Source organism: Elephantulus edwardii, unplaced genomic scaffold, assembly GCF_000299155.1.
Source record: "Elephantulus edwardii isolate Elephantulus edwardi_28Jun2011 unplaced genomic scaffold, EleEdw1.0 scaffold00310, whole genome shotgun sequence".
Taxonomy (NCBI): Eukaryota; Metazoa; Chordata; class Mammalia; order Macroscelidea; family Macroscelididae; genus Elephantulus; species Elephantulus edwardii.
In genome coordinates this window covers 472,835-488,372 of record NW_006400060.1, presented here as the reverse complement: position 1 = coordinate 488,372, position 15,538 = coordinate 472,835, and the positions used below count along the sequence as shown (strand labels likewise).

Here is a 15,538-nt window from a genome sequence, read left to right as displayed (position 1 = left end):
GGTTACTCTTTCTTTCTCCCTCGCTGCTTTCAGAATTCTCTCCTTATCTTTGGTTCTGGCAAATGTGACTGTGATATGCCTTGGTGTTTTTCTTTTGGGGTCTAGTCTATATCATGTTCTCTCTGCTTCTTGAATATATATTCTCTCATTCTTAATTATGCCTGGGAAGTTTTCTTTCAGTAAATCTCCCACAAGGTTTTTGGTGCCTTTAGTTGCTTCTTCCTGTTCTGGGGTTCTTATGAAGTGCATATTATTTTTCTTGATGGTGTCCCACATTATTCTTAGGTTTTCTTCTTTTTCCTTCCTTTTTGATTCTGCTTTTTGTTCTAGCAGATCAATGGTGACAATTCTATTTTGAATTTCACTAATCCTGTGTTCCATCTCTTCAACTCTGTTCATATGACCCTCTATCATGTTGACGGCATCTGAAGCATTGGACCTCATATTTTGGATCATGATTTCTTCTTTTTCCAGAGCCTATAATGCCTTGTTTGCTTTATCTGCATTGTTTTTTTATGGTTGGATTGTTTGCTTTTTGGGTTTTTTTTTAAGCTCCACCTGGTTTTTACTTGCAGTTTCCTGTAATCAAGTTTGCCTTTCACCCACTGAAAATATTCAATTATTGAGCTTTTTTATAATAATGTGTCAGAAAGTTCCATCCAACTTTCTGGCTTTAGGAAATCCATTGGTATTGTGTCACTTTTTTGAGGGTGACATCTTGATTTGTGCTTGTGTAGCTTGTGAGGTGGCCTGTTTCTTTCGTGATGATGTTGCCGTAGGGTTTTTCATGTCTGAGGTGATGATAGGCTCTTGATCTGAAATCATTGCTACAGATGAGGGTTTAGCAATTATGTTGCCTGTGTTCCTCTCTGAATTCCTGAACCAAAGCAAGTGTCTGTTTGTGGCTTGTGAATATGGCCTGTTCTGTTGGATAATTGTTACAGCTAAGTCAGACCAAGATGTTCTGGATTAAAGGCAGTAAGTTGACTGGATATGAGAAGATGTGAGGCTTGGGGGTAGAGGGGAACAGGCAGGGTAGACACAAGCACAGGCATATTCCAGGAGGGCATATTCTCAGACGCTACATGCAGGGACCTCACTCAGGCTTCAGCCACAGCTTTATGGCTCTTGCCTGGTGGGCAAGCTGTGCAGGCGGGGCTAGCTGTCCAGTTGGGCATGTGGGAATACCTCACTCAGTTTGCAGCTGTCTCATTTGTGCCAGGGGGGGTTTTCTTCCTGGGTGTGGATGCGCAGGGACCTCACTCAGATTACAGATGTCTTGCTGGTGCCCAGTGGAGCTGGCTTCCAGATGGGCACATGCCATGACCTCACTCAGTTTGCAACTGTTCCCCCTCTTGTCCAGCCGGGCTACCTGCCCATGTCTGATGTGTGGGTACATACACAAGGAACTCACTCAGTTTGCAGATGTTCTGCTCGTGTCTGGTGGGGTTACTTGTCCCTGTGGGAACTCAGGGATCTCACTCAGGTTGCAGCTGTACAGTTTGTGCCCATTGGGGCTAGCTTCCAGGTAGTGATGCGTGAGTACCTCAGTCAGGTTGCAGATGTCTGGAGGGGCGAGTGTGCCATGGCAGAGTGGTTGGTCTGGTGGCGTGAGCGTTCTGGTCGGTCTGGCAGTGTGGGCCTTCTGGTTGGTCTCCATCTTCTTTTAATAATTCCTGGATCATTTAATATTTACCCAAAGCATCCTTAAGTATTGCAACTTGAGGCTTGAATTTGTTCTTCAGTTCCTTCAGCCTAAGAAATGCTGAGCAAGTTCAGTCCCTTTGATTTTCTGACTCCAGCTCTTTGCACATTTCATTATAATACTTTACTTTGTCTTCCTGCACTGCTCTTTGAAATCTTCTGTTCAGCTCCTTGATATCTTAATTTCTTCCCTTTGCTTCAGCTTCTTGGCACTCTAGTAAAATATTCAGAGTCTCTTCTGACATCCATTTTGGTCTCTTCTTCCTCCTCTGTCTTGATAATTATCTTTTGCACTCTTCCTGGTTGATATTCTTGATATCCTCCCATAACCCATCCAGTTTTTGCTCATTAAAGTCCAGAACCTCAAATTTGTTCCTGAGATGGTTTTGAAATTCAGGTGGGATAGACTCAAGGTCATATTTTGGTTCCCATGGATTTGATTCCATTTTCCTTAGGTTCAGCTTGAACTTGCATAGGAGTAGTTGGTGGTCTGTTCCACAAGCAGCACCTGGCCTAGTTTTCACAGCTGATATTGAGCTTTTCTAGCGGTTCTTTCCACAGATGTAATCAATCTGATTCCTGTGCATATCATCAGGTGAAATCCATGTGTATAGCCTGTGTTTATGTTTCTTAGAAAATGTATTTGCAATGAGTAAAATCATTGATTGTGCAAAATTCTGTCATTCTATCTCTAGCTTCATTGCTGCCAGCAAGTACATGTTTTCCAACTACCAATCCTTCCTCTCTATTCCCAACTTTTGCATTCCAATCACTCGTTATCATGAATGCATCTTGATTGCATTTTCAATCTATCTCTGACTTAGGAGATGAAGGAATGAAATAGATATAGATCTTTGTGATTTTTACCTAGATATGGGAGAATGGGAATGTTCTACACTGGTAAGTAAGAGTTTCTGAAATGTGTATGTGCATAAGTAATGTAGACTATTTTGTTGAATTCTTTTTCATCATCTACTACAAATGTTGTTGTTGTTTACAATTGAATTGCAGCTGACCCTCCAGCAGGTTTTCAGAGGCAGTTAATTGCACAGGAGGAATTTGCCCATCCTCCTGGTGGATTTGAGCTGTGTACTTTTGGGATTGTAGTGCAATATCTTATCACTAGGCTATTATTTCAGGCATGGAGAAGAGTGTGTGTTAATGAGCATGTGAAAGGGGATGGTATAAAGATCAGGAATAATGAATCATATATTAACAGAATAATTCTATCTGACCTTGTACTTTCACAACGAACTTGCAGCTGGCTCTATTGTAAGCTCTGTCATAGGCAGTGTAACGAATCACATGATATCCTTCAGGAAAATGAGAACCAGGCTCAGGGCCCCGAAGTGTTATCCTGTATGAGACAGAGTGAAAAGAACCCCTAAGGAAGGCGAAACTTTGGATTAAGTTCTGGGACACACCATCACTGTAGCTTCATCCTGTGTAGCTCAGTGTTGGCAGCCTGAGGACCTGGGAGAAACTTGTGGGAATATGGTCATTTATTCCTGGAGCTCTCACCTTGTGATGGTACCATCAGCAGAATCTTTCACCAATGGTGGATCCCAGTATACTCGGGCAGTCAACTTCTCTGGCTCTGCCATTTTCTCTCGTGAGTGGGGACAACGGATCTTGGGGGGCTCTATATCTGCCAAGGTCAGAAATCAAATGCTAACTCCTGAGTTCCCCTGCCTTCCCTCAAGGGGACCCATGGAAGCAATAATATATTATTGGGTAGGTAAAAAACACACTTTCATTTCAAGGTGCTCAAAGAAATTGAGGCTAGAAGCCTAGATCCATGAAAAATTAATCTTTTGTTAAGCATATACCCCATGAGCCACCCTCATTGAGTATAAGACTCTTCTGTAGTGAAAGTTACACATACTCTGTGGGTATCACACTAGGAGGGTTCTTGGCAGCACGACAACTGGGAGAGTTCAGCATTTACCTACACATACAGGCTCGCCTCCACTCCACTGTCCATCTTCCATACAGATGCGACTTCGGTCACCTTCCAGGGAGTAGCCACTGGAACAGCTGTAGTCACAGCGGGAGTCAAGAAGCACTCCATTTGTGCAGGTGTAGGTGCCACTAGCAATGAATGGCAATGTGTGGCATCTTACTTCTAAGAGAGAATCACATGTCAAGCTCAGTGGCCTGAGGGGCTATCTGGAGGTGATGTCTGGGAACCTAGCATGGGGAGCGCCATATCAGAAACAACAAAAAAATATAGATATAGCTATAGATAGACATAGATATAGGAGATAGAGATAGATGTTGTTGTTGTTGTTGTTGTTGTTTTTATGTGCCGTCGAGTCGCTTGCGACTCATAGAGACCCTATGTACAACAGCTCTGTCCTGTGCCAATCTCACTGTCTCCGACACACTCATCCCGATTGCCCCAGTCACCAAATCAATCCATCTCCCCAAGGGCCTTTCCCTCCTGCTCCTGCCCTCCACCCTTCCAAGCATGATGTCCCTCTCCAAGGACTGATCCCTCCTTACAACATGACCAACATATGTCAGACGAAGCCTCAGAATCCTTGCCTCCAAGGAGCAGCCTGGTTTAACCCTCTCCCAGAAGAATCTGTTTGTTTTCCTAGCAGTCCATGGCACCCTCAACCATATATATATCTCCTACCCAAAGTGCCTTTAAATCTTTGTGCATATTGTCTTATTTTTCCAATTGCATTTTATCTTCATATTATAAAGTATGATAGTGCCCTTGGTTGGTGTGGTTGGGGGATCAAAAATGAAAATTACTTGTTCAAATCCATGGATTTCGAAAGCCGACCTGGTTTCCATCTCAGCTCCATCTCTTGCTGGCTCTGTGGCTTAGAGCAAATGACTTCTCCCTGATTCTCAGTGTTTTCACCTGTGTCATGTGGCTGCCTCATAGGATGGTTGTGTGGATTACAAGAGACCACATATATACAAACCTCTGGATTCATTTAGGGTTTCAGTAACTGTTTGTTTTATTCTTGTTTAAGTGTTAGTTCCACTTGCACAAATCCAAAGCTCCTTTCTTGTGTACTATTTTGATACTGCCATCTGCACTTCTCACTCACACTTGGAAGTAAACTGACCCTCTATCATAAGTGAGAATACAAATCATACATGGCCTGTAGGGCCAGGTTTGGTGGTATTACATTAAAGGGCCATCATGTTCTTTAGATACTACATGTGACAAAAGCAGAGACTGCCACCATATGAGCCTGAGCTTGCCAAAGTCTTATTTGAGTTATCTCATACCTAGTGAAGTGGGCAAGCTATACATTTTCCCTAGGTTGTCTGAGTTCTACCTCTGCATAAGCTCAATTCTTGAGAGTTTTCAATAAAAATACTAGTAACTGTGTTCATTTTGACTGTTGAACAAACCACACTTGAAGATTATTTTCTATTACATTTCCCATATCCCTTAGGTAAAGACTAATTTTTAAAAAATGACCTTTTAGAAATTAAAACTAAAGAAAAAAGGTTTTCTTAAGATTAATTTGTTTGTTTAGTATTATGTAACATCATGATAGACTGTGAAGAGATTGAGATTGTTAACAACTTTGGTTTGCTTGGATCCACAATCAAAACTCATGGCACCAGCAGCCAGGAAATCAAAAGATAAATTTAATTGGGAAATGTTGAGGCCTGGCTAACTTGTAAAGCAAGATTAGCCCTGTACCAAAAGACCAGCAAGACTAACTCCATCTTGGCTATAGTATCTGTTTGACAAAAAACAACTCAAGGAAGTAGGATGTTAAAAAGTGAGCCATACTGCAGCCATTTCAAGCAAGTAGCCATTTTATGCCAGGTTCAAATGTGCAGATGTTTGAAAAGGAGCAAAAGCAAGTTTAACCGTTCCTTGAACCCCAAGGTCAAGCAGGGATGTGCGGAATGGTATTGTCCCCCCCTAAAGACTCTGTTCTGATGGCTTTGCTTGCTAATTGGAAGCCTTGCTTGCAGGTGGCAGGGATATCAAAACAAATGTATTGTCGGACTTGAGGCTGAGTTGTTTTTCTGTTCACTACAAAAAGAATATAACACAGGAGCTCAGGAATAAACTCTGCTATCCACCATGAGCTGGTAGCCTCTCTGTGTCTTCATTTAATCCTGGTCCCTTCTCTCGGTGAAACTGCTTGATATAACGGGGCAGGACCCCTTTATTGAAAGTCTGCTGAAGAGCAATAATGTCATTCTGGAAACTAAGGTGCACCTGATCCAGGCCATAATCTTCACAATTACTTGCTATGGATCAGAAAGCTGGACAGTGAGTAGGGATGATAGAAGAGGAAATGATGCCTTTGAGATGTGGTGTTGGAGAAGAGTATTGAGTATACCATGGACTGCTAAGAGAACAAACAGGTTTGTCCTAGCAAGGGTGAAACCAGGCTGCACCTTGGAGACAAGAATTCTGAAGCTTCTTCTGACATACTTTGAACATGTTGCAAGGAGGGACCAGTCCTTGGAGAGGGATATCAATGTTGGGAGGGTGGAGGGACAGCACAAGACAGGAAGACCCTTGATGAGATGGATTGACTCAGTGACTGGGGTAGGTGTGTCCAAGATGATAAGGTTGGCTCAAGATAGAGCAGGGTTCAGAGCTGTTGTACATAGGGTGGGTATGAGTCACAAGCATCTTGACAGCACATAACAATAACAAACAACATTATGTGACAGAACAATGTATTCAACATGTTTAACTATTTGTTTCCTTTGAAAAAGGTCAAAACTAAATTCAGTGTTCATATGTACTTATATGTACTCCTCTGTTCTTTTAATTTATTTGGATATTTATTTTAAATTTATAGCCTCGTATTATTTTTATTTTATAATTATAATTAAAATTCATTTTGGAAATTGTGGGGTCTAAGTTCTAAAGTGAGCTCTGGTGGCCTAGTCTATAGGGAATTGCACCACTAATTTAAAAGACAAGCTTCTATAGCTGTTCAATTCCACCAGTAACTTTGAAGGAGAAAGATGAGCAATCTTCTCTTATGCTTTTAAAGCCTCGGAAACTCAATGACTATGAGTAAGTGGGAAAAGAAAAAATAATTGCAGTTATAGAGAGAAATGTGGTGCCACCTTTATTCCTGGCTATGGAACTTCTCACATCTTTCCTGAACAATCCCATTTCTCTCTGAAGGTCAGCACAGCTATGTTCAGTTATATGGCATTCATATGGATAAAATCCTATTTCTATTCTGTTAATCTGTTAGAGTTCTTGCGGCCTAGTGGGTAACGAGTTGTGCTACCAACCTAAAGGCTAGTGGCTCAAATCCACCAGTGTTCCACAGAAGAAATATGAGCAATCTCCTCCCATGCTGTTATAGCCTCTGAAAAACTTCTGAAGGGTCAGTCAGCTATGAGTCAGTTTTGACTCGATGGCACATGAAAATCTATGAGAAGTTTGGAGGTAATTTAAGAATCAAATAAGCTCCTAAGGTGATCAGTACAGGTCCCTGTATATGGGTGTGGTAAAATGGTTTTCATCAATAAAAGGGGATTAGTTTGAATAAGAGATGGGGATTTGGGATCTTAAGAAGGACATGATTTAAAATGTGTTTGTATTAACAATCTCACATTCCAGCCTTTGATATTCTTTACGACTTTCAAAACAAAATTAAGAATACTTTCTAAAGATATAGATCAATAAGCACGGCAATTTATTCCAGATGGAAAGAACCTGAAATCACAGGTCCTAAGACTACCAAAGGAAGGTCCAGGTCAACATCAGTTCTCAGGCCCAAGCTTTAGCTCCCTCCATGCATCTTGGATTTCTTAAGTTAAATGGGCTTGTTGCTATTTAAATGCCCATATTGCATGTACAGTAAAAGAGAGAGAAAATGAATTAAAATGTTAGAATGAGATCTTTGGGGAGCCTGGGAAAAATTATCAATTTACACCTGAGAGAAGAGAAAAGGTGGCTGACTAACTTTTTCTCACATATATGCATCAGCATATGAAGACATATAATACTTACGCCTGCAGTAGGCCGTTCCCGACCAACGGCGATTTTGGAGGCACTGCACTGACCTCTGTCCAATCAATTGAAAACCTTGGTCACAGGTGAGTTGACAACGAGTTCCCAGGCTGCTGTGATAATTTCCTCCCCTTGGTGAGTAGCATGTGGCTTCTCCATCCTGGATATTTAATGTATAACACCATCGGGGGACTGTAGCAATAGAAGAAACATAAATTAGTGGTATAAGGAATCAAATCACTGTAGTATTAGAGATAGGACAGACACATAGAACAATGGAGCAAAATATACCAGAAATATATTTCTATAAATATGGCTAATTGAATATTGACATAGGTGGCAAAGCAATTAAATGTAGGGAAGATAGTCTTTTCAACTCATGGTGCTGGATAACTGGGCATTCAGATGTAAGGGGGGAAATACACTTACCATATGACTCTACAATCATGCTTCTAGGTATTTACTCAATAGAAATGAAAACCAGAGCTCATACAACAGCCTCTACACAAATGTTTAAAGTATCTCTATTTATAATCACCAAAAGCTGTAAACAACTCAAATGTCTTTCACTAGGTGAATGGTTAAACATTCTGTGTGTTGTCCACTCAAAGGTTTGAAGTAATGATACAAACTCCACATAGATACATCTCAAATGTATTTTGTGAAGTGAAGGAAGCTAGATTCAAAAGGTGGAGGTAGTGGGGCAAAGATTATCTATTGTAGCATTCTTTTTATGTGACATTCTGGAAAAGACAAAAATATAGGGGCACATCAGTGGTTGTGTGAGACTGTCGGGGTAAGGGATAGCCAACCCCAAAGGTTGCAAATTTTTAAGTAATGGAACTGTTTCCTTGGGTTCTATGGTAGGATTACCTGACTTGTCATTTGTCAAAAATGTTTGGAACTCAAAACAACTATATCATCTCACGCCAGCGAGAATAGCAAAATTTAACAGAGCAGCAAACAACAAATGTTGCCAAGGTTGTGGAGAAGCTGGAACCCTTATTCACTGTTGGTGGAGTGTAAAATGGTGCAACCACTATGGAAGGCAGTATAGCACATTCTCAAAAAGTTGGAAATAGAAACACCATTGGACCCAGCAATTCCACTACTGGGAATTTACCCTAAAGAAACCAGAACTTCCACCCAAGCAGATATATGCACGCTCATGATTATTGCTGCATTGTTCACAATAGCAAAGAAGTTGGACACAACCCAAGTGCCCATCAAGAAATGAATGGCTAGAGAAGTTGTGGTATATTCACACAATGGAATATTATGCAGCACTGAAAAACAAAGAACACATGAAATATTATACAAAATGGGTGACCATGGAGGACATTATGCTGAGTGAAATATCTCAGTCACCAAAAGGCAAATGCTGTATAATGCCACTGTTATAAAATAGGACTGACATGTGGGTTGGGGGGAAACTAAGAAAAGAAGGGATAAATAATGTACATGGCATTGAAACAGAGGAGGGAGATAACTGTGTTGTTGTTGTTGTTGTTATGTGTCGTCGAGTCGTTTGTGACTCATAGTGACCCTATGCACAACAGCTCTAAACCCTGCTCTATCCTGTGCTAACCGCACTGCCTCTGACACACCCATCCCGATTACCCCAGTCACTGAATCAATCCATCTCATAGAGGGTCTTCCCCTCCTGCGCCATTACTCCACCCTCCCAAGCATGATGTCCCTCTCTAAAGACCCATCCCTCCTGGCAACATGCCCAAAGTATGTCAGACGAAGCCCCAGAATCCTTGCCTCCAAGGAGTTGCTTGGTTTAACCCTCTCCAGGATGAATCTGTTTGTTTTCTTGGCAGTCCATGGTACATTCAATACTCTTCTCCAGCACCACAGCTCAAAGGCATCAATTGTCCTTCTGTCCCCCCTAGTCATTGTCCAACTCTCTGATGCATAACAAGTGATTGCAAAGACCATGGCCTGTATCAGGCACACCTTAGTCTCCAGAGAGACACCATTGCTCTTGATTGAGTACTTTAGAGAGGTCCCTAACAGCAGACTTTTCCATCGCGATACGCTTTTTGATTTCCTGACTGCTGGTGCCAAGAGTGTTGACTGTGGAGCCGAGCAAACTGAAGCTGTGAACAATCTCAATCTCTTCGCCATCCATCCTGACGCTGCCAATTGGTCCAGTGGTGAGAATCTTTTTCTTCTTGGCATGGTTAGGTATTATTGGCATAACAAGAGTCAAGAATAAGAGCTACATAGTAAAGTGGTCTGGGGTGGGGGACTATATAACAATGAAAACTCTTTTTTCAAAGAAATATGTGAACTGGGGAGAGGGGGGACAGGGAGGAAAATGTGCAACAGTGAATTCATGGAAATTCAAGTTCTTTATAAACTTTCATTAAAATCTCAATTAAAAATGTTTGAAACTGTGCATACATAGAGTGAAATTTATTATAAATTAGAAATACATTTTTAAAGATAATAGGAAGATATAAGAAGAAGAAGATGTGACATCAAAGAAAGTTTCGTAGGAATCAAAATTTGATGCTAGCTCAGAACTAGGCACAAAAAAAACCCCAACAACCAAACCCCTGACTGGCTATATAAAATAAACAATTCTTCAGTGGTTCTAGGTTTTCAAGGGACATATATGAATAAGAGGATGGTTGCCTGTCTATACATGCATACACAAGAATAGCACAGATTTGTTATCTAGAGTTGGAAAAGCTAAAGCCCCAAGTGAGATTATGATGTTGTTGTGTATCACTGAGTCAGAGCCAACTCATAGCTGATCCTCTTGTGGATTTTCAGAGGCAATTAATCACACAGGAGGAGAGACTGCCCATCCTTCTCCTGCAGAGCAGCTGGTGGATTCAAAGTGCTTGCTTTCGGGATTGCAGCACAGATTCCTACCAGTAGGCCATCAGAAGGATAATTAAAAAAATATTTTGACCAAAGACAGCACATCAGGAGTGAAGAAGAAGAAGAAGAAGAAGAAGAAGAAGAAGAAGAAGAAGAAGAAGAAGAAGAAGAAGAGCTAGAGACTCTATTTCAGGGCAACTGGAGAATGACAGATGACACTGAGAAAACTTCAGATTAGTTTTGAGCTTATGGTAGTGACACATGATGACCATCTGGAGGCATCATCTCCAAATTATAGAAAATCTTTTAAGTATTGCTCTTGCAGAGTGTTGGCTATAAGGCATCAACACCCATCACTTACCAAAGGCTTTACAAGAGAGGCTAGGACTTCATTAGATACTCTTGTTCTATTTCTTCCTCATTTTGAATCTTGACATTTTATGTCAATGCAAATAAATATCAGATTGGAAAGGGAAGAATAGACAAGCATGGCAAAGGAAAATATGCTCAGGATAAATGCCCAGACAGTAAGAGTTGCTATTAGGTTCCATTGAGTTAACAATAATCTATCACATCCCTATGACTAACAAATTTGCCCCCTTTTAATAATCTTTCCCATACCCAAAACCGTTGTTACTGTTACTATGTCAATCCATCTTGTTGAGGTGCTTGTTCTCTTTTGCTGACCTTCTACTTTGCCAAGCATCATGTCTTTTTCCAAGGGCTGGTGTCTCCTGATAGCATACCCAGAGAAAAATTGTTGCTGTTGTTGAGTATCATCAAGTCAGTATCCATGTGTAGACAACCTTCCAGTGGATTTTCAGAGGCAGTAAATTGTATGGGAGGAGACTGCCCATCTTTCTCCTATGAAGCGAATATGGATCCAAACTACCATAGAGTCACCCCCTTTGGGTTAGCAGTACAACTCCATACTCACTAGGTCATCAGAGCACAAAACACCCAATCTTTACTGAGGTAAAACTGACACTATGGATGTGCCTAAATACTACATGCTGAAAATGTCTGGCAGGAAATGTGTTAAGTCTTTATTGAATAGCTTCAGCACACAACAGAGCAGGGAAACAGTGCATGGCTTAAAATTAAGAAGGGAGGACCCCGCCACTGCTGCAACCCCAGAGTGACCTACCATGCCGTGACCCTGCAATGGCCCACCGCCTCTGGACATCTGCAATCTGACTGAGGTACTCACATGTGACTACATGGAAGCCAGCCCTGATGTGCGTGAGCTGTACAGCTGCAATCTGAGTGAGGTCCCTGTGAGTCCCCACAGGGGCAGGTAGCCCCATCAAGCGCTAACAGCACATCTACAAACTGAGTGAGTTTTTTGCGCAGGTAATGCAGATCCCTACCCAGACAGGTAGCACAGCTGGGCATGAGAGGGACAGTTGCAAACTGAGTGAGGTCTTCCCACGTGCCCACCTGGACAGCTAGCCCCACCAGGTGCAAACCATACAGCATAAACCTGTGCTTGTGCATGCTGCCCCCCTCCCCAACCACCCAGCATACACCTGTGATGGTGCATACCTGGCCTGTTCCTCCCTTCCCATTACCCTCACATAATCTCAGGGCCAGTCAACTAACTGCCTTTAATCTGGAGCACCTTGGCCTGACTTAGCTGTAACAGTTATTAAACAGAATAGGCCACTTTCACAGGCTATGAATGGACACTTGCTTTGGTTCAATGGACACTTGCTTTGGTTCAGAAATCCAGAGAGGAATGCAAGAAACATAACTGATATACCCTAATCTGTAGCAGTGATTTCAGATCAAGAACCTAACATCACCTTAGGCATGAAAAACCCTACCACAGCATCATCAAGAAGGAAACAGACCACCTCACAAGCTACACAAGAAGAAAGCAAGATGTTACCCCCAAAAAACTGACGATACCAATAGATTTGCTGAAGCCAGAAAGTCTGATGGAATTTTCTGACAGAGAATTTAAAAGAACAATGATTGAATATTTTCAATGGGTGAAAGACAAACTTGAAGAATTACAGGACACTGCAAGCAAAAACCAGGAAGATCTTAAAAAAAAATCCAAAACAATGCAGATAAAACAAATGGGGCATTAGAAGCTCTGGAAAAACAAGAAACCACAACATGATAGAGGGACATATGAACATAGTTGAAGGAACACAGAATTAGTGAAACTGAAGATATAATTGTCACTAGACAATTTTGTTCTAGCAGATAGAATCTGCTAAAACAAAAAGAAGACTCAAAAAGGAAGGAAAAAGAAGAAAACCTAAGAATAATGTGGGACACCATCAAGAATAATAATATGCACTTCATAGGAATCCCAGAACAGGAAGAAGCAACTAAAGGCACCAAAAAACTTGTGGGAGATTTACTAAAAGAAAACTTCCCAGGCATAATTAAGAATGAGAGAATATATATTCAAGAAGCAGAGAGAACATGATATAGACTAGACCCCAAAAGAAAAACACCAAGGCATATCATAGTCACATTTGCCAGAACCAAAGATAAGGAGAGAATTCTGAAAGCAGCGAGGGAGAAAGAAAGAGTAACCTATAAGGGAGAGCAGATCAGATTAGATGCTGATTTCTCAGCAGAAACCATGTGAGCAAGAAGACAGTGGAATGGCATAATATCCAACACTCAAAGACCACAACTGTCAACCAAGAATATTATACCCAGCGAAATTGTCCATTAAATTGTAGGAGAGATCAAGATATTCCCAGAAAAACAGAACCTAAGAAAGTTTGTAAAAACATGACCAGTATTGCAGGAAACACTGAGAGACATCCTTCTCTCAGAGGTAACACAGAAAGCAGGATGGACCAAAATAACTAGCAACAACTCCAAAGAGAACTCAGCACAATGATAGGAATAAAACTCTGCCTCTCAATAATTACATTGAATGCAAACGGTTTAAATGCACCATCGAAGAGAAAAAGACTAATAGATTGGCTAAAAACCCAAAATTCATCAAAATGCAGTCTACAAGAGACACACTTGAAAAGTGAAGATAAAGACTAAAAATAAAAGGGTGGGAAAAATATACCAAGCAAATGGCAACCAGAAAAAGGCAGGAGTAGTGATATTAATCTCTGATAAAATAAATTTCAATGCAAAAACCATCACAAAGGACAAGGACAGTCACTACATAATGCTTAAAGGGTTAATAGAAAAAGAGGACATAACAATAAAAATTATCTATTCACCAAATGATGGACCTGCAAAATATATAAAACAAACATTAACAAATTGAAAAAGGAAGTAGACAACACTACTATAGTAGTTGGAGATTTCAATACATCACTTTCAAGAAAAGATAGAACTACCAGAAAGAAACTCAACAGAGATGCTGAAGAATTAAACCACACAATAAACCAACTTTATCTTGTAGATATTTATAAGCTAATGTTGTTGTTGTTGTTGTGTGCCGTCTAGTCGTTTGTGACTCATAGCGACCCTATGTACAACAGCCCTAAACCCTGCTCTATCTTGCGCCAATTGCATTGCCTCTGACACACCCATTCCGATTACCCTGAATCAATCCACCTCATAGGGGGTCTTCCCCTCCTGTGCTGTCCCTCCACCCTGCAAAGCATGATGTCCCTCTCCAAGGACCTGTCTCTCCTTACAACATGTCCAAAGTATGTCAGACGAAGCCCCAGAATCCTTGCCTCCAAGGAGTAGCCTGGCTTAACCCTCTCTAGAATGAATCTGTTTGTTTTCTTGGCAGTCCATAGTACATTCAATGCTCTTCTCCAGCACCACAGCTCAAAGGCGTCAATTCTCCTTCTATCCTCCCTAGTCATTGGCCAACTCTCTGATGCATAACAAGTGATTGCAAAGACTATGGCCTGTATTAGGTGCACCTTAGTCTCCAGAGAGACATCATTGCTCTTGAGTACTTTAGAGAGGTCCCTAACCGCAGACTTTCTCATCGCAATACGTTTTTGTTATTTTCTGGGTGCTGGTGCCAAGAGTGTTGACCGTGGAGCCGAGCAAACTGAAGCTGTGAACAATCTCAATCTCTTCGCCATCCATCCTGATGCTACCGATTGGTCCAGTGGTGAGAATCTTTGTCTTCTTGACATTGAGTCTCAGTCCATACTGAAGGCTGCAGTCCTTGACCCTCTGCAGTAAGTGCATGAGGTCCTCCTCAGTTTCAGTGAGCAGGATTGTGTCATCTGCATAACGCAGATTGTTAATAGATCTTCCACCAATCCTAACGCCACACTTCTCCTCATAGAGCCAAGCCTCTTGGATAATCTGCTCTGCATACAGGTTGGAAAGGTATGGAGATTGGACACATCCCTGGCGTACACCCTTCCCAATTTTGAACCATGCTAATACATCCAAATAAAGCACATTATGCCTTCTTCTTTTTTTTTATGCCTTCTTCTCCAATGTGCATGGAACGTTTTGCAGGATAGATCACATCTTGGGCCACAAGGCAAGAATCAATGAATTAAAAAAACATAGAAATCATAGAGAGCATATTCTCAGATCACAATGCTACAAAATTATAAATTAGTAATAAGAGGTTAAAGGAGAAAACCCCATACATTAGGAAGTTGAACAACACTTTGTTTGAACATGAGTGGTTACTAGAAGAAATAACAAATTAAAATGTTTCTTGAAACAAATGACAATGAAATGAAAACACAACTTACCTAAACCTCTGGGAAACAGCCAAAGCTGTTTCAGAGGTCAATAATAACAATATGCAAATACATCAAAAGGTAGGAAAAAATGACCATTGATTTTCTAACCCAACATCTCCAAGAAATTGAGAAAGAACAGCAAGAAATCCTGACACCCTCTAAAAAACCTAAAATTATAATAATTAGGGCAGAAAGAAATGAAACAGAAAACAGAGAAACAATTGAAACCATCAACAACACTAAGATTTGGTTCTTTCAGTCACAAGAGGACAAGTATTACATGATGCCACTGTTGTAGAATGGGACTGTCCTTGGGGTTGGGGAGAGACTGAGTAAGATGGGTTCAATAATGTATACTGCA

At 41.1% G+C, this 15,538-nt stretch overlaps 1 protein-coding gene across 1 annotated transcript in view; it reads right to left on the bottom strand.

Annotated features, from left to right (window-relative positions):
- The window catches only part of SRPX2 (sushi-repeat containing protein, X-linked 2), a 78,734-nt gene that overhangs the window by 37,981 nt on the left and 25,215 nt on the right, over positions 1 to 15,538 (bottom strand). The window contains exons 3-6 of the mRNA XM_006901138.1: positions 7,679 to 7,870; positions 3,653 to 3,829; positions 3,226 to 3,352; positions 2,940 to 3,061 (exon numbers count right to left, since the gene is read on the bottom strand). Coding sequence (XP_006901200.1) covers positions 2,940 to 3,061; positions 3,226 to 3,352; positions 3,653 to 3,829; positions 7,679 to 7,870 — 618 coding nt within the window. The remainder of the gene's footprint in view (positions 1 to 2,939; positions 3,062 to 3,225; positions 3,353 to 3,652; positions 3,830 to 7,678; positions 7,871 to 15,538) is intronic.